The sequence below is a fragment of the Hirundo rustica genome, chromosome 2 (genome assembly GCF_015227805.2).
Source record: "Hirundo rustica isolate bHirRus1 chromosome 2, bHirRus1.pri.v3, whole genome shotgun sequence".
In the NCBI taxonomy this organism is placed as follows: domain Eukaryota; kingdom Metazoa; phylum Chordata; class Aves; order Passeriformes; family Hirundinidae; genus Hirundo; species Hirundo rustica.
The window spans coordinates 20,936,168-20,962,434 of NC_053451.1; the positions used below are offsets into that span (position 1 = coordinate 20,936,168).

At 38.9% G+C, this 26,267-nt stretch overlaps 1 protein-coding gene across 22 annotated transcripts in view; it reads left to right on the plus strand.

Moving 5' to 3' along the window:
* ABI3BP (ABI family member 3 binding protein) overlaps window positions 1–26,267 on the plus strand; it is a 183,447-nt gene that overhangs the window by 154,494 nt on the left and 2,686 nt on the right. For all 22 annotated transcript variants that reach the window (XM_058424358.1, XM_058424389.1, XM_058424398.1 and 19 more), the window contains 9 exons: window positions 2,243–2,353; window positions 5,050–5,133; window positions 6,613–6,681; window positions 7,367–7,579; window positions 9,076–9,187; window positions 18,975–19,054; window positions 20,506–20,535; window positions 21,496–21,657; window positions 25,481–25,594. In XM_058424358.1, coding sequence (XP_058280341.1) covers window positions 2,243–2,353; window positions 5,050–5,133; window positions 6,613–6,681; window positions 7,367–7,579; window positions 9,076–9,187; window positions 18,975–19,054; window positions 20,506–20,535; window positions 21,496–21,657; window positions 25,481–25,594 — 975 coding nt within the window. The remainder of the gene's footprint in view (window positions 1–2,242; window positions 2,354–5,049; window positions 5,134–6,612; window positions 6,682–7,366; window positions 7,580–9,075; window positions 9,188–18,974; window positions 19,055–20,505; window positions 20,536–21,495; window positions 21,658–25,480; window positions 25,595–26,267) is intronic.

Below are 26,267 nucleotides of genomic sequence, written 5' to 3' on the forward strand. Positions count from 1 at the left end.
CGTGTTACTGGATTTAAAAACACTATTTTATAAAAGGCTATTTGTTCCTAATCTCTGTTGAATTTCCTTTGCACCTAATTTTCCTCTACAAAGGTTAGAGCCTATTTGGTGGGCAGATTCTGATGTTTTATCATTTTTAAATTTATTCCGTTTGACCACTGTCTTTTGCAAAGATTAAGTGATGTACTATTGGTAGTAGCTGAAGGCAAAGTGTAAACTGAAAACAAGGATGGTACTCTGCACTTTCTCTTACTGAATGTCAGGCAGTGGTGTTTCTTTAAGTAAATCCAGCTTGTGATTTGCAGAGACTTAAAGGTTTTTTATGCACATAGGTTTGAAAGGACATTAAGGCCAACTTTTACTCATTTGATGACATTTGATGTCTAAAGTTAAGCTTTTGGAGCTTTGAGGGGTAAGCCAATACCTTGAACTGTAGTCATAAAAGGCAGTTGGATATGATTGTGAAATCAGCTACTACTGTTCCATAATTTCCTTGTATAACTGGCAATCTCAGCTCTCTTCATGAGGCCTTCATATGTATGTTAAAATTAATGGAATCATAGAATGGTTTGAGTAAGAAGGAACCTTTAAAGATCAAACAGTTCCACCCCACCTGCCTTGGGAAGAACACCTTCCACCAGACCAGGTTGCTCCAAGCCCCATCCAACCTGGCCTTGAACAGTGCCAGCAGCCAAATCATCGTGAGAAGTAGCAGAAGGGAAAAGTAGGAATTCCTATTTTTCCAGAGCACGGTACAGTAGATTTAAGTGTGACCCAGTACACTGAATGCAATGTTTCAGTTTGCCTGTAACTGTTGTAGTTGTGCTGTTCAGAAAATATGACAGAAACCACTGGCAAGTCAATACTTGCACATTTTTACCTCATAAATATCTTGGACAATCCCTTCTCTAATTATGGGTAGGGGGAAAAGTAATATAGTAATATCTAAGGTATGATGACATATATACAAAAATTTATTGTACTTTTTCAGACCTTAAGCATATTTTTTTTCATCTCCATGAGAATGACTATGAAGCCAACAAATGGTATTTTCCAAACCAATACATCCTCTTAAATTAGATAGAGCATTATTTTCTGTCTTGATCTGAGGGATTTAAAAAAGAATAAAACCATTTAAAAAGTGACTACAAGAGTCCGAAAAGGGAAGGGAGAGAGAGGAAGATATTCCTGTGTGTATATTGTGTTTCCAAAAAGGCTCTCCTAAATGAGTCTTTGGATCTGCTCCCTCCTCACCCACAATCTCTCTATTTATAGGGTGAGCTAAGGTCTGATACATAGGAGCTGAGGTAGCTTATGGAGCCAGTAATTCAGTATCAGGCAGCTTGCATAGTTGTTGACATTGGCAGCCTTATGACAATTATATTACTCTTGAGGATTTTCTCCTTTTAGGTACAAAAAGGCTTTTGTTACATAAATGTGTTGCACATATCTCCTGGATTTTCTTAAGGAAAGAAGGGCAAAGGTGACTAGTGGAACAAAAATCTGTTCCTTTGCCTTTCCTTTGCATAATAAAATCCTTCATAATTGCCTGGAAAATGCAGTAAAATGATTTTTAAGTAGGAATTTAGGGGCTTAGGTTTTCCTTTTAGACCTCACTGTCAAAGGACATTATCAGATAAATTTAATGGGTACTGGCTAGAGCTGCACATTGAAATAACCAAGTTGGGTGCTCCAGGAATTTCTACAACAGTAATTGTCTTTAACCATGTCAGTGTATGAAGTGACAGTAACTTTTTTCACTTTTGAATGCCACAGGATAAAGTGTGCCTAACGATAATTTCATTTTCTTACGTCATTTGCATCAAGCTGAGGGTGGCTGGTTGTATTAGTCAGAAATTTTGTGAGTGGGATACTGAAGTTGTTTCCTAGCACATTGAGGTGGTGTTTGTTGTGTGAAGATGTATCTACTTGAATGCCCAAAAATTACTGTCTATAAAAATGAGTAACTACACAGAAAGTGAATCACTGTAACATTTGTACAAGATCCCAAAGTAGCTATTTTCAGTGTAAACGTTGTTTAAAGCTTCATGGCACGCAATTCTCAGAGAGTTTAAGGCTGAAATTACAACTCAGATCAGCGCCTAATCTCACCTCTCCACTTTTGATATTAAATCAGACATGGAACATTGGTTTAGAAGTCAGAATATAACTTCTAGCGTGTTTCTGATTTATGGAATTTGAGGTTAAATAATTCATAATGCTGTCTTGTAATGTCATTCAGTGACTACATCACCTGGCCCTCAGCACCCTCCTATGCCTCCTGCCAGGCCTACACAAGTGAGAAGAAAACCTCTGCCTCCTAACACCGTGACTGGTAAACCAGGGATCCCAGGTATTTCAGCCACTTCAGCATAAATATTTTATTGTGTGTGAGATAATACAGGCTAGCAGGTTACAGGAGAGTTCTATAGCATAGATTTCTTAGGTCTGTGATATCTATAGGAACTAGTCTTTTGGAACACACAGGCCTTGCGTTTTTAGTCTTCTTACAAAATCCTTGTTTCCTTTTCTTTCCATAATCTAGTTATATCAAAATCATGCCTAGTAAGGGAAGCTGAAAGCAAAATAGCACACTCCAAGTCATCCGTTAAGAAAATCACCCTTAAGAATACTTCATGTCTACTAATATAATTTTTTTGTGATTTAATGTGCATGCTGGATGGGAGATGTTGACTGTTGTGCTTCAATGCGTAGTCCTAAATGGTTATTTGTTACAGAATTCCTCACGTATATATGGTACATCCATTAACCCCTGAAAAAAAATGGGCTAATTGTTGCCCAGATAACTAACTGCACTGGGAGGCAGAGCAAGCTGAGTTGTTTCATGTGCAGAATTTAGCTTGATCATTGTGCTAAAGTATTCTGGCTTCTCAATATTGGTTTAAGAGGACATAGAAACTTTCACCTTTCCTGTTTTACTTTAAGTTTATCCTGAAGCGGGTGTTCAATATCCACATGGATGTGCTGCCAGTGGATTCCATATAAGAATCCTTAGGCTAACATTATTCTGCATAGTCAGAAACTATAATCTCCTTGAGCTTAACATCATGACAGCTTCTTTCCTCTCTATATTGATCTCTGCAGTTCCTTGGAAATATAAGGTCTTTATATATGAGAATGTACAGCTATATATGAATATACAGCTCTACTGGATGCTCTTTTGTGGGTTTTTTGTTGTTGTTTATTTGGGACTTTGTGAGTTATTAAGGTACTAAAGACCTAAATAATACTTTAGTATTTTGTGTGGCAGATGAGTAGCAAGAATCTCCAAGCTAGATGAGACAACCTGTATATTTATTCATCAGCAGAGCCAAGACTGAAATACTGTGTCTGTACTTGTTGATGATGGGTGGTGTTCCCTTAGTAATAGTTCCAAGAAAACAGAAGACATCATCAGTCATAGACTTGATATATTTCTTTTGCTTGTATTGGGTTCTATAACAATTTTCTCCACTAAGTGTCTAATTAATTTACCAGTGTTTTGAAATTTCAACCTTTTTCCTTACTATGGAGGCCAGGTTATGTGGTAGTCAGCATTTACCATACCTTCCTAGGCTTTCAAGATGGAATAAATTGGTTAAATGATCTGGTTCTTCCTTGTGGGGACGGTAGAAGATTTTCTTTCCTCTGTGTTTCCTAGTGTTTTATCCAGCTTAGTTTTAAACATTGTGATTTTGTTTCTTCTGGTTCCCTGGAGAGATGGTTCCACTGTGCAGGAAAAATTTGCCTCAATGTCCTTCTTGGATTTTTCCTGTCAGAATTCTATCCTCTTTCTCATTAACACTGTGATAAATTCCTTACTTGCATCTTTCTAACTCATCCAGTGGATATTATGGAAAGGTTTCTATGCAGACATTAAAAGTCTCCTGAATAGGAAAAAAAATGGAAATGAGAGTTCCAGAAACTCTGTGAAATTAACTCTAGTGAGAATCCTTCAGATTTCCACTTCATTAAGAAAATTAGTGGAAAGTAGGGATTTTTGTTGTCTTAAACTTCACTCACCAGAGTTCTGTCTTCAGCTGCTGTGTTCTGTAACATATATGATGGGGAGGTAACTATATTATATAGTTCTTGACTCTTCAGGGTTGAGATGTCACTGTCATATCATGGTTATCTGGGAGTATCTGCATGTTTTATGAATTTAATTCTTGTCTTTTACAGCTATTATGCAAGAAATCAAGACCTTTACCATGGATTGTTTGCCTCTTAGAAACCCGTTTTCTTTATTAGGTGGTAACAGCTGAAGAATAAAAGCAATGTCACATAGTCTAAAATACTTTTTTAAAATAGCTGTTTATAGGTGGTAATAGTGCCAGTCAGTTTCTGTCCACACTTACGGAACCTAATACAGAAATGAGTTCAACAAGAAAACTTTTCTTCTTGAGTGATATAGTGCTATAAATGTTGAAAATGCTGGACTTGGCTGCATTTTCTTTGCTTTCATTTGAAGTGTATCTTAATTTCATTCAGTGGAAGCTCCAGTACTGTTCTGTGGTTAAACTCTAAATGCAGACCACAGTTAAGGACTTGGTGTTTATCACTATAAATGTTCCAGCACCTAATCTATGTGCTGTATTGAGAGCAGAAATTAATCTTACCTATATTTGAGTGAACAATCCAAGTTTCAGTTGCTGACTTCAGCTGTTGTGTCTTGCAGCTCAGGGAGAAATGTGCTCCTTCTTTAAGGGACAGTAATGTCAGTGCTGGTCATTTTGCATCCTTTTACCAGTCTGTGTAGGATGGTTCTGTGCATTAAACCAGGTGTATTCTAGCTGAATAAAGTCTTCCAAGACCACCTCAAAGTAGCGTAGAATTTTCTTACTGGGTTTCAGGACTAGGTTACATTTGGAACTAGCACAGTTCAGAACTTTCCTAAATCCAGCTGAGGGATTACTGATTTAAATGAGAATGCTTGTTGCATGAAGCAGTTGTCACAAAACTGAGTTCTCTTAGAAAATCAGAAAGCTGTTTGACTCCTTCAAATGCTGAATGTCTTGTTGCTACAAGTCCCTCCATCTGTCACTATAGCTAAGCCTGCTGGACCAACACCACCTGTGAGGACGGGAACATTATATAAGACACCAACAGCTTTTGCAACTCCAGAGTATTACGGTGAGCATATTACAAACAGTTCTGATTTCTTCTTCTTTCTTTTTTTCCTTTTTTTTTTTTTTTTTTTTTTTTTATCATTAAGGTTTGGGGGGTTTTTTGTTTGATTGATTGTTTTTGGTTTTTTTGGTTTTTTGTTTTTTTTCCTTGCTTCTCTTCCCTAAATTTTATTGATGCATTGTGTATTTAACATAAGAAGTATTCTGTCTGGAGTGATTCTGATTTCTTTTATACCACTTTGTGACTTTTCTGATTTGACTGAGATCTAGCTCCCTTCTCTTACACATCTTGGTAACTGAGAACATGACAGGGCTTCCCTCTTCCTAGAAATACATACATGATTAGTATGCTTTCAATACTATTCAGTGACCATTAAAAGTTGTGCAAAGAGTAGATAAGGCCTTTCTTTTCTTGGATGTTTGGATTTTCCCAGGACATAAATCCAAAGTATTATTTGCCAGTGACTGATAGTGCTCATCGTAGATGTGATATCCTCTTTATTTGATCAAACTGCCATTATTTAAGTAGAAAAAATTGTAGTAATGCAGGCATAGTGGTCAGTGGGTATTTTGCCCTTTTTAAAACTGGGAGTTGTTCACAAATTTACAGCTAGGTCTTTTCAAGAAGGCAAAAAATAGTGGGCTTGGAGGAGGAGGATGTACTTAGAATTTTTGAGCCCAAACGTGCACTTCTTGGTATATTGTCATGAATGATGCTGCTTCTAATTTTCCTGGATTTATAGTAATGCTTAAATTTGTGTCTCCTTACAATGATCATGGACTCACTGTGACCCTCAGTGCTCCATAAAGTAATCTGGATGCTAGATATATTTATAAATGTTTGTTGGGAATGTGTTGCATTTTATCGGTTGAGGTCCATCGTAGTATTTGCATCATGATCAGTGTAGTGGCTAATTAATACAACATTGTATCATGAATCCTGACTGCTTTAGCACATTTCTCTTCACAAGCCTATTTGCTTTCAATTTCCTTCAAATTTTGTGGAAGTTGTACTCTCTGAAGATAGAATTTTTTATTTCCTTGTTGTTTTTTGAGAAGTTACATGTGCCACTGTAATAGTTCTATATATCCTGGGAACATCAAAAAAGCTCCAAGCTAAACAGCCAGCAAAAAGATCCTTTTTGCATGGCTGACCTTTTTTTCCTTACCAAAAACTTCTATTAAAGCAAACCCAGGACAATGGTCTAAAAAGTATTTTACATATATTGCATAAACTGAGTCTGGCAGCAGTCATGAAATCTGTCATTTTGATTATGGCTGTCTGTACTAGCAGGAGAGCACAGGATTTACACAGCATCACAGAAAAAATGGAGTACCTAAAATGAAGAGACAGATCTGACAGCAAATGTCTACCATTTATCTATTCTTATAATGATGTAAAATGCCAAAGAAACTGTGAAATGCTCCAGTCCTAACACTGAAACTTTGTATTTATTGCAAATTATAACTGTGCTTTCTACAGTTGATGCAACAGTCTTCAGCTCAAGTCCTACATCAGAAACAGATTCTTCAGGAAAACCAAGGTACCAAGGTAGGATATTCCTAGCTACAGTATTTTTATTTCAGGAAGCATTGGAAGTCTGATCTATCTTGCATCAAATTATCTTATTTGATTATTCAAAGGCCAAGTTTTTATTTGATTCTGTGTCACTTTAGTGGCAGGTGAAAGAGCTGTAGTACAAACCAGCATTTTCTTGACTGAATTTTACTTTTACTTTCTGGACTATAGTTATTAATCTTTCTGGTGAAACAAGGTGTATGTGATGTCTTTGTATTAGCATACCTCTCAAAAGCTGCAAGGAGAATTAGTCTCATTTTACTGCAGAAGTAATAAAGTTGATTTTTTTTTTTTTTCTATTTTGTGACAGATTTTAATTTTTTCAAACAGTGTGTATCACCTGCTGATACTTTCAGAGTGTCATTTTATCAGTGGCGCCAGTGGGAAGGGGGTGAAGGCCATGCAGATTCCAGGTCAGACAACAATAAGTGAAATTTTAAAAACAAGCAAAAACCAGAAAGCAACAACAAAAACATAAACAAAATCCAGAACAAACAGCTTAATATTGGGTATATGGGGTTTATTCTGAAAGCTTTGTGTTTTACTTGCGCAGACTTTTGCTTAGTGTCCTGGGATGGATGTTGTACACCAGGTGAAATGGCACTGCCATTTTGTAAAAACACTGTATTGAGTAACAGCTCTTCCCTACCATTCTTAGCCCCCCATGTCAAGTACATGAAGAAAGATGATGATGTGCCTTGCTCCATCACAAGCTCTCTTGAACATTTTCCTCAAGAAGAAGCTGGCAGCAAGGAAGAGCCCACTCGTCCTCCGCAAAATCCTCCAACCAACCTCACGGTGGTGACTGTAGAGGGCTGTCCATCCTTTGTCATATTGGATTGGGAAAAACCAGACAATGACACTGTTACTGGTAGGTTTGATTTCTTTCCTCCATTGTGTGATAATACAGAATTTTCATATTAATTTACTTTCACAGTTGGTTTTTTTGCCATTTAAAAATACTTTAATCCCCAGGGATTAAAACAGCCCAGTCTTTTTTTTTTTTTTTTTGTGTGTGTGTGTGTGTGTGTGTGTGTGCTACTGTCAGCTCCAGTGTGGATAAGAAAATGCTACTAGATTATAACAAGATTTACACAACAAGGATCATTGGTGTCAGTGATGACACAAAAAGATACTTAGGAATGACTCCATATCTCCTCCAATTTTCTGGCTCCTCTCAGTACAGGATTTCATAAGATCTAGTCAAGAAGTTCCAACAATACAGCAGTATATATAGGTGCACTGTGCACACATAGTGTAGGCATCTTTCTTGACCTAGGGATGCTGTTTCACAGTGGGCCAGACACAGTCAAAGCTTACATCTATCTAGTAAGTCAGTAGAACTTTGCCAGCATAATACTTGCAGTACCCACTGCAAGAGGGTCAAAAAGCCCTCTCTGTTAAAAGAAATTTTTTTTTTTTTTAATTTCTAAAGGAAGGGGTTTATATTGAGAATAAATGCATGCGAGTCATGCAGAACTCAGCACACAGGTAAATATGCAAGATGGCCACTCTTAATTCTTCCATCCTCTTCTGTATCTCAACAGCAGCTGACAAAAATTGAACACTGAAGTTAGCTAACAACTCAGTTAATGACTCATCAAAATCAATTCTGAATTCAAGAGAAGACATTGAATCCTGTTTTCTGAAAACAGTGATTGCTTCATATTGGCACCAGTATGATATTACTTGTTTGGACTGGCTTAAACCAATTTTGCTGTCGCCACTTTCTATTTTTGTAGTTTATGCATGTTTTTCCGATCATCCTATTTAGGCATCACATCTCTTTTTTTTAAATAAACGCACTGTTTCAGATAGAAAGGTGGAAACAGAAAACATAATTTGTTGCATCATTTTGTTTTTGAATGGTTGCTTTGCTTGACTTTGACTGTGTACAAGGGGTTTCATTGGGTATGCCCAGAACCAAGACATAACAGAAAGGTCTGACAAATAACAACCAAAACAGTGATCACACTCACCTCCTTGTTTTCCTAAAAACTGCAGGTGTCAGGAACCAAGGAACCAAGAGCATTTTGCTCATGCTTTGCTCCTTTGTGTTGCCACAGAAATGTAAGGCGGTTTGTTGCCTTGTGCACTGAGTAACAAGCAGGCACTGGATGGACTCAGGGGTTCTTGGTGTGTGCTTGTGTGTACATGCATATATTTGCATGCTCACTCATTTCCTGCATTTTCTTTTCCAACTTGAATGAATTAAAAAATCCGAATCATGTATTGACTTCAGGCTGGCAAAAGGCAGAAAGGTTGAATTCCTGTAGAATTGCATACTCAGTCACTATCTGATTGCATTTAAGAAGCTCAAGTAAGAGATGTTACTTGATCTAATTTTTCTGTACTGTCATTTTCCAGAGTATGAGGTTGTGTCAACTGAAAATGGAGGAAGTGATGGTGAAAAGGAGAAATCAATTATCACTACAAACCAAACCCATTCTACGGTGGAAAACCTAAAACCTGACACAAGGTAGTTAAATAATATAATTTTCTAAGTTAATCAGCTGTCTGACACATCAAATGGAAATATCTATGGAAATAAGACCAGATCAGTTTCACTCCTGTTTTGTTAGGAAAAAAATGTATAGTTTGGTTTAGCTTTCTTGTAAGTTAACAGATAAAACATGAGGAATCTTTAGGAAATTTCCAAGAGTATTTGTGGTCTGGACAATCTATGGAAGTGACCTGTTGTATCAGAAAGACTACCTGTCAAAGGTAAGAAAATTACCGTGGAGAGGAAAACCACATTTCTGGTAATATATCGTTTTCTTTCAGTGTCTTGAAAGAGCTGGCAAATTAAAAATGAGTAAATTAATTCCAGTTGGTGGTGTGCCTCTCATGCAACTAGTTCAAATAAGCATGACCTATCTTTAAACATCAAATCTCATTAAAAAGTATTCTTCTTTTTATGGTAAAATCCAGAGCAAAGAAGAAAACCCCTTGTCTTTTGTTGCATTGTTTACTAATTGCATCAGAAAGTTAATGAGTGGTTAATGAGTGACACTTGGGGTTTTTCCTGTGAGGCCATCCATTTGGCTTTGGTGAAAGGATTTTTCTGTTTTAGATAAACCACCCTTTTCTATTATTATCATCCATGAATTGGAAACACAGCACAGAATTCTACATAGAGCCCATGTTGAACTCTTATTTTTAGGCAATGTGTGATGTAATCTGAGGTGCTGATTCAACTTCTGTTGTTACCAGCAACTCCTAGGAGAAGGAATGAAAATCTATTGCCCAAAGTGGAGGACAAGGGAAGAGAATTTGGAAAACAAAATGAATGGGATAATTGTGATACCCCGAAAGAGTTTATTTGACAGATTTCAAAAGATGAGCTCACAAGAGGGGCTAGAATTGCTGTGTTTAGCTTCAAGAATGCCTGTGTTATTTCCTGAAGGCATGTGGCTCGTGGGAGGGTGAACTATGAACTATGTTGTTCTGTCATGTTAAGAGGCAGTTAGGATATGTTAGCAATCCATAGCTTGGGCACCAAGCTTTGTTTTTCTTGATCAGTCAGAAAGGTTTATAAGAGATGGCAAAAGAGCGTCTTTCTGGAGAAGTGACTAAGAAGGGGAGTAGGTGCTGCTAAAGGTGTCAGGTTGTGCTGTTTGTGTTTTCATTTCAGTTCTGTTTTGAAATAGTACAGCTGCGTCTTTGAAAAGAGCTCTTTGTTATTTAGCAGATTCTCTTTCATTCCACATTCAAAGTCTTCATTGTCACGTATGGTGGCAGAGATAGAATGGTTAAGTGTAGAAGGACATTGAAGCAAAGAAAAACCCTTGCTGCTGGGAGCAGTGTCCACATGATCAGAAGAGAAAAGCTTTTTACACTGCCTTTTGCTCAGAATGGAAGCAAGATGGAGACAGGCAGATCCAGCTAGAACCATTGGAAAGTCATAATGCAGGCAGGAGCTAGGCAGAAGAAGATAAGATGGTTTTTAACCTTAATTAGCAACAATTCCGTTGAACCTGTGAGAAGACTTTCAGGTTTTGGCAGGCAAGAGCAAACCAAACACCATGGAGTACAGCTGTCTTTTGAAGTACTCATTTTCTACAAGGAGCTATATAGGAAATCAGGAGTGACTGGTGGAGGTTGACTTAAGTCATAAAGGGATAACTTTTCCTGAGGAGGGAGCAGCTACCTTTCACCAACCCTAGCCACAAAAAAGAGACAGTGAAAGCCCTTCTGGATCCAGAGGGCCATTGCCCAAGATTGAAAACCTTTGATATAAATTGCAGTGGTGCGTGTCCCTCAAGTCTCACCAGATTTAAGGATGTAAAGTCCTCAGAGTGGCTCTGTTCAATACAACTCCCATTCCAAGAAAAATGTGTGTTTCCTAATTTTGAGGACACCTTGAGAGCTTTGACAGAAGCACAAGAAGTTACTGTTAACCACTTAAATCCAGGCTTGCTGGCACACTAAATTCAGGGAAAACAAGAAAGTGGTTAAGACAGCTGGCATCATATAGACAGTGTCTGTTCTGCCAAGAAACATCGCATGTCCATAATAAAAGTCTCTTATCAGGAGCTGCTCATTAGATGAAGGAAATGGACTTGTGGATAAAACTAACTTCAAATGGGAGGAAGAGCAACAATTAAACACAGCTCAATATTCATTAACAGAGTTCCTGAAATGTCTGAAAATTCATCAAGTAATACATTAAGACTGGGAAGGAAATTTTTCCATAACTAGCCTTAAAGGGAAGAGCTGTACAAAAGGTAGAGCTGGAAAAGAAACTTGGAAAAGAAATAGAAATCCCTCCCACAACTGATCACCATTTGCAAAAGCACCAGCAATATATGGAAAGAGAGATGTTCAGTAGCAGAAGGTGGATTAACTGGGAAGAATCTCTCAGGCTGGGAACACTTTGGAGAAACTGACAAGCTGAATTAGTGACCCTATTTTTTCCATCTTTCCTGAAGCTCTCAGTGAGGGTTGCGTGAGCCCCCTATGCTGCTCTGAAGGTCCAGAGCTAAAGGCAGTCCAGGACAGATCTAAAGCAGTCAGACCTAAACAAAGACTTCCCAAAAAGGCATAAAAATGTTTGTGAATCTGTTACCTCAGCCTTCATGGGTAAGTTTAAGCCAGAAAGACCCTGTAGCAGCAAGCCAGCTCAAGCCTGTAGCTGTGCAGATGCGCGCTCCTGAGGAGCTGGACCTGGCAGAGACGGTCTGCAGCCACGCTGGCCAAGGTCCCACTGAGGTACTTCAGGCAGGATATGGTAGTGCCTGGCCCAGAAGCTAAAGAGTTAGTTGCCCACAACCAGCTGGAGGGAAGCCAGACAAACAACTTTTCAGTGTGAAGGGGGCAGAACCAGCAGCAGGGAAAACCTGGGTGCCAGAGCATGATGTTTGTTTGCTTTACTCTCTTGCATTCTTCAAATAGGTCATGCTGCTACACCTCTGAGAAGCTCTGCAGCAAGGCAGACACCCTTCTTCCTTTGAGCTGGCCTTTACACAAGGCAACTTTTAAAGATTAGGAGCTAATGGCCAGACTTTAAATATTTCAGGAATTTGGACAGTGTTAGAGAGGCAACAAAGAGACTTTTACAGTCGCTCATCAAAAATTGCATGTGCAACTGCAGCTGTCAATAAGTACAAACACAGAAGTTAAATGGGATGAGGATTATCAAGTAGTAATCTGTGTGTCCATTTAGCTGTCTGAACAGTGACTAGATCCAGAAAAAATGCACTGGCTGAAAAAATTTCAACTTTGAGTACAGTTATCAAGTATTTCATTTTAGCAGACTCATTCCATGAGAATATGGAGATGGAAATGAAAATGGACTTTTCATAGGCATACCAAAACTTGTGAAGATTACTTTTAAACAAATCAAATTGTACATATTATGGAAGTTTGTTGCCCTTTCTGTCTTAAATACACCAGCTTTATGTGTTCCTGGTGAATTGACTGCAAGTCTGATACTCTGAGATGAAAGTCAAACAGAGATTTGAAAACTTCTGACTGCCACGGACATAGACCCTTTAAATAAATGTGGGGCACAGTCAACTGCTTTCTAATACAACTGTTTGGGGTTTTTTTTTCCTTAAATATAGGTTTTAGACGCTCCTGTACAATGTGATTTCATAGGAATCCTGAAATCCATATGGTTTTTTGCCCAAGAAAAGACATATCATATCCATGCCATTTTCCCACAGTAAGGCATGCCTCACTGTTGACAACCACACATTAATTTGAAGGACTTTTCCTCATAGGACAAATATTTTGTCCTCTTTTCCTTCTAGGGAATTGTCAAATATGGTGATTGCAGGATTTAAAATTTTAGAAGGCTTCTGATAGTTTGAATAACCTGGAAAGTTCAAATCTTGGTATCTAATATTTGGTTGGTCAGAGTTCTTGAGATTGGTACTCTTGCTGGCAGTGAGCTGCTGTTTGGTTTCAGTCTAGAATTCTGCTTAATTTCATCAGATTTGCTCTGATTGTAACCTTTACCTGAAATATCTCAAAGCATGTAGTGTTGTTACGCTTTGTGAGCTAAATAATAATCTATATCTTCCTTATGCAGATAGTTAATTGGATATCAGTGGTGCCTGGAGAAAACTTCCTCAATTTTATGAATGTTTTCTGCTTAAACATTTCTCTTATAGATGTGCTTCTGTGGTCTAATATTCACATATACACAATGCTGATTATGACTTTGTACTGTAGTCAGCTTTTGTTACCCTTTATATTATTTCCAAGAACTTTAGAGTAGGTCCAAGTCACATCTCACTCAGTTCAGTATCACACTAAAGCACACATCAAAATTTCTGCAGTTTTTGCCATCTTTATTCTTCTGTTAGCGGAATTTCATTTATTCTTCTTTCTCCTGGTTAGTCTGAACAGAGTAGTGAGCTACTCAGTTTTTACTCTGCTGTTCAAAGAGTGAGTGTCTGTCACTCCTGTACTCGTTGAACCCTGAGGTTCAAAGCAGCTAAGTCAGCCCTGTCATGAAAGGGGGCCTGGACCAGGTCACCTTCATAGGTGTCTTGCAACTTGTATTATTGTAAGATTGGAGCTTAGGGGCAGTTTATGGTCTTGTTGACCTCAATTTCCTCAAGTTTCTTTAATGCAGGCTGAGGTGGCTTATTGTGTTAGTGCAAATGTCACTTCTGTCTTTGCAAAGAAAAGTGAGAGAAACAAATGTGCTAGTATGAACTAACAGTTTCATCCTCCACATGGAAACTCTGTGATTCTTATAGTGAGAAATGCAGTGTTTATTCCACTTGGAAAAGAGTCAAACTGCAAGACTGATCGTTTTGGTCAAAGCAGTTGCAGTCTAACTTCCAAGCAGCCATTTGAGGAAAGGGACCTGCACTATTCCATCCAAGTTTTCATACAGGTCTCCTGTTCCTGAGTTTCCTTAAAAGGCTGCTCACATTGGGACTCCCAATGCGAGTACCACTGGCACACCCAGGACTATGCTCTTTCCTTGTTTTACGTTAGAACTGCACTTCGTAAGAAAGCATTGCAGTAACTTCTCCTATGTTAATAGTCAAGCAAGATCTCCCATATGTGAGTCAAGATAAGGTTATTATCCACAATTTCCGGTATTTTTCTCCTTGACCTGCTTCTTTGCAATAAACATTGAGAGACCTGAGATAGAAATGGGCTTACTGTGGTTTTTGTTGTCTTAATTCCATCTCTTGTGTAGTAATAATGGTGTTCCTCTGCATACGCTCCTTGGAAAAAAATTGCTTTCACTGACCTGTAGTTTTTTTCATGGACTTTCCTAGCCTAAAATATTAAATGCAGATGTTGTTTGGGGTTTTTTTCCAATGAGATTTTTTGTTATTTCTGCTAGTTTCTCTGCCAAAATATTTCGTTCTTATTTCTGTATCCCTGCCCTATCTTGGAACTTTTCTTTTTTATTCAGTGTACATTTTCTCTTTCATTCTGGTGGTTTGCTTAAGGGCACTGAAGCCCATAGTGTACACCATAGTGTCCAGGAAGTTTTACAGCCCAAATTTCTATGCAAGCCTTCAAAAAAGAGCCTGAAGACTGCTGAAAACTGTTCTCATGCACGTTTGTAATTGGAAGGTAGTAAAGAAAAATATTGACTTGTTGCAAATAGATCTGGGAAGTTTGAGATTGGAGGACATGTCCCACCAGCCTACTGGTGTAGAAAAAGAGTATTATATAACAAACAAAAAGTCTGTGGTGCTTGCATTTCACAGTTTTGTCTAACTTCCCATTAGGTTACTGATCTGTTTCCCCATTAATTATTTTGGTGATTTCAAATATAGTCTTGTATTTTTTGAAAATGTTTTCAGTGGTTTCTATTGGATTTTTTGGGTTAGATTGTGTCCCAAGGCTGTTAATCACCTTTATCTAATATTGTTTTGTATTGTAGTTAGCATCCAAATGTTCTAATCACATACAGGGAAAAACCCAAGGAAACCTCTATCAATGCAGAGAGTTTAGCTTTTGTTAACAGCAAGGGTCACAAGATAGGGATTACAAAAAAAGCTTCAATGCAGCAAAATTCAGAAAGTGGCAGAAAAATGCTGGAGGTTTCCATGTGTTTTATTTAAAAAATAACAGATACTGTAATAAATTGCTGCTGATATCAGGGTTCATGGATAAGTGTTTCCCATTTCTCTTAGCCCTTCCTCCAACTTTGCTAGGCAAATGATTACTCAAATAAGAATAGCAGTTCCTTCTCCCTCTCTCTTTCTTTCTCTCTTTCTTTCTCTCTTTCTTTCTCTCTTTCTTTCTCTCTTTCTTTCTCTCTTTCTTTCTCGCTTTCTTTCTCGCTTTCTTTCTCGCTTTCTTTCTCGCTTTCTTTCTCGCTTTCTTTCTCGCTTTCTTTCTCGCTTTCTTGCTCTCTTTCTCTTTCTTTCCTGGTCACACTGCCATCCAAGCACGCTCTGCAGAGACAGAGGAGCCCCATGCACAGAGCCCTGCACAATTGCCATCCAATACCAGCATCTCCACAGCAACAGACCTAAAGTCCCAGGACTGTACTCAGCTGCTCCAGGTCTCCTATTTTGGTGAAAATCTCGCTTCACCTATTTTTGGTTCTGCAATCTTCAAGCTTCTCCTTTTACATGATTTGAGAAATGCAGGAGCAGCAGTATTTGCCAGAGTTCCGTGTGGTACAGTGATTTCCTGTGGTGGAAAAATACACTCCAAGTAGTAGTTACTGTAAGTCAAGTTCGTTTAATCTGCACAGGGACTTTTACTGTCTTACAGAGTTTGGGAAGATCTGGAAGGCCTGGCCTACGAAAGTTTGTAGGATAGCAATCTTATAGGTGTTAAGGGTGGGATGCTTTAGATTGCTGCTTACATAGGATAACAGAGGTTTTGGTATATTAGGCAGGCAGATTTAAAGATGGAATATAGACTCCAGCTTCTCATTAGTAAGTCTAACTAAGCAGCAGACATGGGATATCTATTCTATAGCTTTACTATTCCCCTTGATTAATTTTGCCCTACATTCTTCTTGAAACTCTAAGCATTTTTCCCCTTCCTTTTGGTTTCTATAGGAGTGCATAATAGTGCAGATGGTACCCTTTTTTCACCATTTTATTTATGTTTTTCAGATCTTTCACCTAACACACAAAAAGGAAGACTTTAGATTGTCTTCTATTAAAACAGCCACAGCACAGCTTTAAAATTACCGTAAACTATGTCATATTGTGATCCCAGTCCGACGTTTCCTTTCTCTCCTTTTCAGTGTTCTGTCAACTAGCTAATTCTCTTCATCTCCAAAAGGGGCCTGAACCCTGTTATTTTTGTACTGTGGAAGCCACTGGTATTGTTTTAGGATTGAAATTGGCAGAGGAAAGGACCCTGTGATGCTTGTAAAAACACATACCACAGAACTGTACAATTGCATGTATTTTAGCTTCTAAAATTTCCTTTTAACATTATTAATATGAGGTTTCCCTTATTGACTGAGCTAAACTTTGGACATTTCTTTATTATTTTCCTTTCCTCCAATTTTCTTTATATGTTTACATAAGCTGAAATCTCTATCTGTAGATTTTAGTTCTTTATTTAAATTCTGCCCTAGTATTCCAAGCTGTGGTTTGGTTTTTTGCAGAGAACCTAGTGATCTCTAAACCACAATTTGAAAAACAGTGCTTGGAAAATATCCTTCAGTTCTTGTTTTTGTCTTTTTGGAATTAGAGAATTGATGAGTCCAAGTTCATAAACTAAAGATTTTTGGGAACAGGACTGATTCCTCTGAAGAATCAGTAGGGCATATCAGCTATTAAGAACAATATATTCAAAAATCATCAAAATACATACAAAGGGACAAAAACTGATTATTGTTACTGGTGAGATCAAACCATAAATTGCCCATAAAGCAATAGAACATTCCATCTTGATGATCACAATTCCAATAACAGCTGTAGATAAGGCGCTCCTCCTGTGAAGGAAGCAAGAAAACTTCTTTGCAGTCTTATCTCTAGGTGTGGATTAATTTTGACATTTTTTAAAATGTATCAGCTAGCTATTACTTTAAGGCCCCAAATATATTAGGAAATCTTTGTTTATGCTTCAGCGATTCTTCAGAAAGAATCTCCAACTGCTTTGCTACTGTTCTCTATATTATGACCTTTCCTACCAGATAAGAATACTTCTTACCCAAAAAAGTTACTGTACAACGTGGCCAGTAGTAATACTAACTTCTCAGGTCCTATTTTTAAAAGCATGTTTTTGTTTAAGCAATTTGAAGTTGATAATGAAGATTTATAAATTTCTTAAATTGATTATTTAGTTAATGTCTCCCTCCTACCATGGGGTAATATGGGTAGTTCCAAATGCTCTTTTAGCATGTTTAAATAAATGTCAAGATTTCTCCAAATAGACTTTCTTCAGCTCAAAACAAGCCATTTCTCTTAGCAATATCCATGATTTTCCACAATGTATCTGTTCAGAATACCAGTCTATATTGGTATAGACTTCCCTCAAAAAGAAAAGAAAACCCTAGAAATAAAGGCAATTGCTTAAGTAAGCAGTTTTAAAGTTAAATATTGTCTTAGAAGTACAGTGGATGGAAAACAGTTGCTTGGTACTGCATGAATACTCCACTGAGGTTAATTAGCTCAGGTTTTGCAGGAGCCAAAGAGGAATGAGAGGTAATCCAAAGTTTGGATTGAATTATTCTTCTGGGGGAATTGCAAATGTAGTTTACGAATTTCCAACTGTGCAGAGTGTGGTATGGGGGTTTTCTTTCTTTAGAAAATTGCTGTTTGGAAACGATTCCAGCAGTACGTTACAGTGCTATGTTTTTCAGGAGCTACCAGTGTTATCATTGGTGAATGATCCTGCTCCAGTCAAGAGCTGAATGTTCAGTTGCCCACTTCTGGGACTCCCATTTTCTTCTGTGTTTAGAGAAAAAGTAGAGCTTCTAATCTGAGGCCCATTTTCCAGGCCTGCAGTCCCTTTGACTCGTGTCCTGTGTCTCCCTGTCGCTGATGAGGAGACGCTCTGTGCTGTGAGAGATTCAGCATGGTTGTGCTCAGAGCATGGGAGATGTCCCTCTGTACATGGCAATTCCACTGTTAATCAAGCACTGAGAGGTGGGGGAGGCTTGAGAGGAGGAGGCTGGTGTGGATTTTTTTCTTCAGTCGTGTTCTGTTTTCACAGTTTGGTTCCCAACACGGTGATGAAAAGGGATCATGAGATAACTGCAGCACAGGCTGGTGTTGTGACACATCAGTAAAAAAAACATGCAAAAGAGACTCCATACAGTGTCTTTTCATTGCTTCGTATATTTACTATTAACATATATTCATGCAATTGGATCTTTGCCTTGGCTGAGCTCCTGTCCTGGAAGACTTGCCCTATGTTTCACTACTGGTCCTGTCTGTCACTGTTGGTGGGCCTGACAGGCATTGAATTGGAGGCTTGTGCTCTTAAGAAAGCAAAAAGTACAAATAAATAGCAATGTCCTTTACTCAGTGTCTGCTTATTAGGTTGCTTCAGGCCTCATCTGAACTTGCTCCCTTTGCCAGAACTGAAACTGCTGTGTGAGATGAGACAGACAAATCAGTGGTGAATTAAATCAAATATTACTCTTATGTGTGCAAAGAATTATCAGAAGTACTGGTTAATTTTGTGTTCAGTTCAGGCCTTAAGCAGGTAGGACCAAAAACGTCTCAGTGGTTTTGCGGCAAGAAATTGGGTGTTTTCGTTCGTCTCCAGAAGGGGAGTATCACCAATGTGTGTGCTACTTGCTGGCTCCAGAATATTCAAGAATGCTTAGTTTCCAAACTTTTCATCTCTTCTATTTTATTCCCCAGTTATGAATTCCACGTGAAACCTAGGAACCCTCTTGGCGAAGGCCCAAGTAGCAATGTTGTGGCATTCAGTACCGAGTCAGGTAAGAACTTCCAAAGATCAGACCATCATTTAGTACCCATGTGGAATGCATGAAAGAAGGGCTCTCTCACTCCATTTTGGTTGTTAAATCTTGCTCTTTACTGCCTCCTGACTGGCTTTTTACCACCGTGCCTGGAAAGTCAGCCTGGGATCAGAACTGTGTTGGGTGAGGATATAAGATGGACAGACGGCAAGAGAAAAAGCAGGAACACAGAGGGTTTGTCTGGTATTCATTGCGAAAAAGATGACTTCATCCTTAGAGAAGGCTCAGTCATTTAAGATTTATATTCCTGAGCTTATTGCATCTATCTAACTCATTAACAGCTTTTGGATGGGGAACATTAGGGTTTTTTTGGGCGGGTGTATTCATAGGTGCTTTTGCTACCTGTCCAATAAGGCTGCTCTAAACCGTGATGTTGTTTGGCTGAAGTAAGGATTGAGAAAGAGCTGTTGTGAAAAGTCAGTGTCCCAGTAGGTCCCCTTCCATCCTGTTTACTCTCCAGTGAAACTGTCTAAGAGGTGTATACAAGCCTGTTTTGGCCATTGGTTGGTTCCCAAGTCAAGTTCTCTCTGACTCAGAGGTGAGAATCAGAGTGCTTTTGCTTTCCCTATTCTTGCTCCGCTCAAGGTTAACTACAGCTGCTTTGTTGACTTTAGGCAAGCAAGATGCCATCTTTTGTGCAGAAGTGTTTATTGCTTGGTAGTACTGAAAGACCGCATAAAACACAAAATGGATTTAGCCTTTTTAAAAGGACTTCCTCAGTCTGTGTTTTGAGCCAGGTGTAATAATTTAACAGTCCTCAACTAGTGCTGTCACTGATGGATGAGAATTTTGGCTGAGTAAAGTATTACTCAGGGAGGAGTGCAGACTATGCCACACATATTTAAAAACTCTGAATACACTCTCTGTAATCCTAGATTGTTAAAAGTGAAAAAAAATGTTTGCGCCAAGTACAGTTTTCATGAATGACAAGGCTTATGTTCTGTCTCCTATTTAGTTTGGACAAATCAAGCATCCAGTTTTGTTTTTTCATAATTGCACACATCCATTTCTCACATCTGGGCTTTCAAAGCCAAGTTTTTTGTGGCAAGTATTACAGATGTGCCCTTTTTATTATTCAGGTTTTGAAATTGAAATTTTAATAAGACGCAGTACAATTGGGGTTTGCTCGTTACAGGTTTAAACTCTTGTTTTTACTAGAACTCTGATTGGCTGATGTTGTCCCATAAGTAAAATTGTTAAAAGCTCACTGATACTGGAGTTTCACATAAGAAATATATTTCTTCTAATTTAATTTAATACAAAAGTTAACTTTGCTTCCAAAACTCTTTCTGTTTCACAAATTACAGCTTACATCAGCTGTAAAAAATCACTTACCAATGCTTTTCCATCGAATTATTGGGAACGTTCATTTTACAGTGTCTGACTGAATGTTTGTTTTCTTCCCTCAGCGGACCCAAGAGTGAGTGAGCCAATTTCAAGTAAGTGTTTTATATATAAATCTAATCAGCAGTATTTTCAGAAATGAGATAGCAGAATCTGAGGAGGAGGGTGGCTGTGCTACACCAGCTGGATGAGTTACAGAATCAAACAGCATTCACACACAATTTCACTCCTTCCACCCATTCCCCTGCTAAGGAATTCATGCAAGGCTGCTTGTTTACCTGAGCATAAGGCAATCAACGTGATGTGGAGCTCCCATGGCAGATGGGATGGCTTCAAACCAATGTCCACAAATGAGCCAAGGACAGCCTCATATTTTCTCAACCTTGTCATTAAAGCAAAGAAAGCTCTGCAAAACGAATAAGCTGCTCCACACTTTTTAAGTGAGTTAACAGAGCACAACTCAAAGGGTTCTATTTAGCTGTGTTTGCATTTTAGGAAAATTTTCTGCTTCAGAAAGTTTGATCTAGCTCTGCTTTAGGCCACTTGCAAGACTCTTGCTGTCCTTGATGGAAGGTGGACTGAGCTTTTGAAGAAAAGCTGAGATCATTCAAGCAAATGGGCTGCCTTTTGTATTTGTAATAGACATCACTTTCACTCTGACAAGCACTGGGGCACCATTTTTCTCCACATAATTAATGGCACTTAATTTTTATATGTATTTTTGTTAGATCCCAGTTTGCTACAAGTTGATTGTTGGCTTGAACGCACTGAAGAATGGTGACAGTATCACACACTTCGTAAATGAGGTTTTCCAACACAAATGTTGTCCCCCTTACAAGGTCCTAGAATGAACCTATTCCAAACCTGCACCAGAGGACAGCAGGAGGGGTTCACAGCATACTTTGGTGCTTCCCTGAAATATTTCTCATGTTCAAAATACAGGTGTCGTGGTACATTCTGCTTCATCAAGGTTTCTAACTCTAGCTATTCAAATGTATTTGTGTGTAATTTTTTATGCAGCATCACATTTCAGCCTCTTTTTTCCTCTCCTACAGTGGGGAAAGATGCTATCTGGACTGAAATCCCATTCAATTCAGACACATATTCAGAATGCAAAGGCAAAAAATACGTAAAGAGGACTTGGTATAAGAAGTTTGTAGGTGTGCAGCTGTGCAATTCTTTGAGATACAAGATATACCTCAGTGATTCACTTACAGGTAAGAAGCATTAAAATCAATGCTGTCCACATTATATATCCCTGAAAGATATTATGGTTCCCCAAATAAGAGGTTTAACAAGATGAGCTCTGCTGAAGTGTGATCAGAATTGTTTAATTTAGTCCACAGATTAATCATAAACAGTTATCTGCTTGTGCTCAGTAATCATTGATATGTTTGATACTGAACTTTCAGACTACAAAGGAAGCTTTCTGTGGTAATCATCTGATTTTAAATACCTGGTCATATACTGGGGATCATACAGAAAACTGATAAAGATCAGAGTGAATAGCATCTATTGTAAAACAGCCAAATTGGTAATTAAAGGGTAGCCTGGAATACTTATTAATTAGAGGATCAGGACCTCATTTTAGACCAGGATTACGCCTGTCGTTCCCATCTCTTTCGGTAAACATCTGGTTACTTCACTACTGGGAGGCTTATAAATACATTACTTTAGTCAACAGGTTTTACTCACCTGCTTTGACATTTTTCTTTTGTTTTTCTCATTACGATCTCTCATTTTTCTCATTTTCTACGATTTTTCTCATTATGTTTTTCACTTACGATCTTTTTTCCCCACCTGTTTGTTTTCTTCATATTACATTTTATTACTAAGGGAAACTTCCTGGCCTTACAGTCTCAAGTTTTGTTTGGTGTTTTAAGACCAATTAAGTGTGATGTGTTTAAGATCTGAATCAGGTGACACATGCTGGGGAAACAGCCTGAGAGAAGTGTTTTTCAGTTAGTTGATAGGAGATCTTTGTGTTTTATACAGCGTGTGCAAGCTGTATCTGCTACATTAAGAAATATCTTCACTTCTTATAATGCATCCCAAGCTCCTGGCTCTCTTCTGTGTGAGATCTCTTTATCACAGACAGCTCTGTGATGGCATTAGGATGGCATCTGAGCACAAAGATGTGTGGGAAATTCCTTTTGAGTGCAAGTCAGATAAGTGTGTTAAACACATCACATTGAATTAGCTAGGAGAGACTGTGGCTGGGAGAATCCACTTTCATAACCTAAAGTTGCCCCATCTCTGGGCTCAGCACCTCGCTGGAGCAGGGCTCTGGGCTCCATGGAAGGAACATGGAAGGAAAAGAGCAGGGGAGTATAGGGCAGCCCACACTGCTGTAATTTTAAGCTTCCCTGCCTTGCATCCGGCACCGTTCTCTGAAGAGCAAACAAGGATGGAAAGGCTCGTCATTAATAGTAAGCACAATGCTCTGTATGTAAATAATATCTTAGTAATTATGTGAATAAAAGAGAATGTTTTGAACAGATGTATCATTCATTCAACTGTTTCTGTACTAAGCAGCTGTGATCAAATGACAAGCACTGGCAATGAGGCATGATGTGTCCCAAAACCAGCCAGCAGAGGAAATAGCAGTGCTAATCTAGCAGGACTAGACTTCAGCTCTAAATCAAGTGAATTAACACTGCAGTGAAAGCTACTCCAATCGGAGAAGAAAAGTTTGATATCAGGAGCCCATTTTCCTATTTTCATTAGATTGTTTTTGTTCTTGCTGGCGGGGTGATGGTTTAACCTCACTGGAAAAAGATGAGGTAGACACACTGTATTCATTATACTTGCTAAGCCTGGTTCTTGCACTTGAATTGTTACAACCAGTGCTGACCAGTTGTCACAATATTTAAAAGAAGTGAAATATTTATGTAGAAGGAAAGCTGCTTTTCGCCCGTTTGCTAAGTGAGGCCTCTGTGTGCGAGTGAGAAGTTTTCCCATTTGAAGCCAAGCTCTGTTCTGATGTGTTCCACGGCCACCTCGCCTCGCCGTGCCCCCGAGACCAGCGGAAGCGTCCCTGCAAGCACCAGCCAGCTGGACCGTGTGTGCCAACACTGCAGGGCTGCACTGAGCTCTGAATTCCCCTGGACGCTGAAAAATCATCCAAAGCTTTGCTGTTGAAGCAGTGCCACTGCCTTGAAATTGCCTAGGGTGCATTGTCCAAACGCTGTTGTATGAGGCAGGCAACAACTGTATCTTTGCATTGTTTTTTAGCGTGAAGTTATTCTTCTAGTGCTGTGGAATTTATAATGTATAAAACAAACTTTGTGTGTAGGATTGAAAGGCCACCTACAAGGGAACACTGGGGAAAAAAGTTTACTTTGTGCTAGAATTGCTGTCCCCAAAACAGAAAACCAGTTATTTGTTAGCTAAATAGTGTTAAGTGTACTTTTCTTATTATGGAAATAATTGGGCTGTGAGAATGTAATAGTCACTGAGAATGCTGCTAATATATGAATATCAATTGTTTGAGTTATGCATAGGTTAAGCTGTGGGCCAGAAGAGTATGTGTATATCTCCAAGTTACTGTTCTGGTGTTAGCCATTAAAATATCTGGCTTATTCTCTCTCTTATGGAGAAAAACTGATCTCTGTTACACATGCCAGGACTGTTCTATAAACCAGCATCCACTGCTGACCTCATTTAACAGTCCTCCAGAGCAGTCGCTGTAGGCATTCCAGAAAAGCAGGCCACCTAAAAATAAGTATTTATTGAGGGAAGGAAAAAAAATTAATTCTGTGTGACCTTCAACAGCTGTGAAAAAAAAAAAAAAGGGGGGCTTTTTTAGGCAGTCAGAATGTTCTTAATTTCAGAGCAAATAATTGCTGAGAGGAGCTCCCTCTGACCAGTTCTCCTATGGAAAAAAACCCCATGTCTGCAACTAGACATGCTAGATTAGCAATAAATAATTTTGTAAAGCTAGAGAAGAGCCACATGCACGGAGGCCATCAACTGGAGGTGAGAAATTTTGGCAAAGTATTGCTCAGATCACATAAACATTGGAGTTTATTGGTAGGCTGCTCTTTCATTAATTGCTCTTTGGGAGCAGTATTATAACCTACCCCACTACCTCTCAAATGGCAGAGTTTCGAGGCTCCAGGACACCCAGTATCTAATGAGTGACTGAACTTTCTGCTTAGCTTATATCTGCAATCTGAGCCTTTTTCTAAGAGCTCTCACCTTTCCTTTCAACGTCTCAACCAAAGGCTGAACATATTGAGAACTAAGTGCTGGGAAAGAAGATTAGAAGTAATAGTAAGTTTATCTACAAAGGCTTCTGTCCCAGGTTTGGGAAGAGAATGTAGCATGCTCTCCTCCACCTTCTGAACTGAATTTTACAAATGTCTTGCAAATCAAATCAACAAGTAAAAATGTCTGTTAAAGCTCCTTCACTGTGGCTGTTAACAGGATAAGCACAGCCTATAACGTCACCACATGCTGCATGGGACACTTGAGACCTTGATTTCTACTCAGTTGCTGTAAAGTGTCCTGTTAAGCAATCCTGCAAGTAAATACATGGGCACACTCCATGCTCTGGATAAGTACTTAATATCCGAGGTCATCTATATGTTAAGGGCTATCACTTGCACATACATGTAAAAATATGATGATTTATTAAACAGGCCTTGGCTATGTTAGGAGGTGGTCTATAAAAACATCTCTGAAGGTACTGGGGGCTTCCTGACAGGGAACCAGACCTGCCTTCCATTCAAATCACTACCAAAACTTGCTTTTTTGGTGATGTTCTTGGTAGTAAAAAAAATTTCCCTTACCGTAGGAAATGTAAGGAGAGGGAAAAATGATGTCCAGGCATAGATTTTGGCCAGGAGTGGGGCACTTTTGCCTTAGCTGTGAGCACTTGGAGCGTGCATGTCATGTTCAAATTACAGCTACAGGTCCTGAGAGGAAAAGAATCATAGCATTCACCTTGGCTTCCCCACAGAGGAAAGAGCACAGCCCATTGCCTCTGGTGGTTTTTGGAAATAGCCTTCACTAACTTTGCTGCTTCTTTGCTTTCAGGAAAATTTTATAACATAGGAGACCAGAGGGGCCATGGAGAAGATCACTGCCAATTTGTAGACTCATTCTTAGATGGAAGGACAGGACAGCAAGAAGATCTGCCAGTCAAAGATGGTAATTCCTAGCACCGGTCTCTGTGGCAAACCTTGGCAATTCCTTTGCTTGTTTCTTTTTCCTGCTGGTGGATTAAATGCCCACTGCTGGGGTGGGCGATGAAAGGAGCTGCCAGCTTTGCAGGCAGAAGAGGGTCAAGAAGTTTTTGACAACTTTGACAATGATGACTTATTAAGACAGTTATGGCTTGGGTTCTGGTAGGTAGCAAACAGCCTCTCTCCTGTTTAAAACAGCCCAACAAATTATTCACAGTTGGTATTACATATTTGAACCCAACCACAAATCTGAGTTTGCAGAGAGGCATTAAGTGATACGTTCAAACTAGCAAGGTTGATTTAAAGCACAGTACATAATCAGTTGGGCATTAAATACCTTGTTTGGTACTAATGAGAAACTGAACAGTTATGGCTGGAAAATATAATTCATGCTGCAGTAATTCTGTGTGTACTGATTGCAAAAGGTTGCTCAAAATTCCAGTCTGGTCTAAGTGGATATGGGACTGGGTGTGCTAAACACAGCTTGACCTGCCTGGCTATTTTTCACACATTGCTGAGGCATAAGAAATTTGTACTTCTGTCAGCTGAACTCCTGCCTTGCTGCTTGGCAGCAGTGCCAGGGTGAGATGTGCTGTTCCTTGTGGGGTAAGAACGTAGGCTGTACTAGTATGTTCACG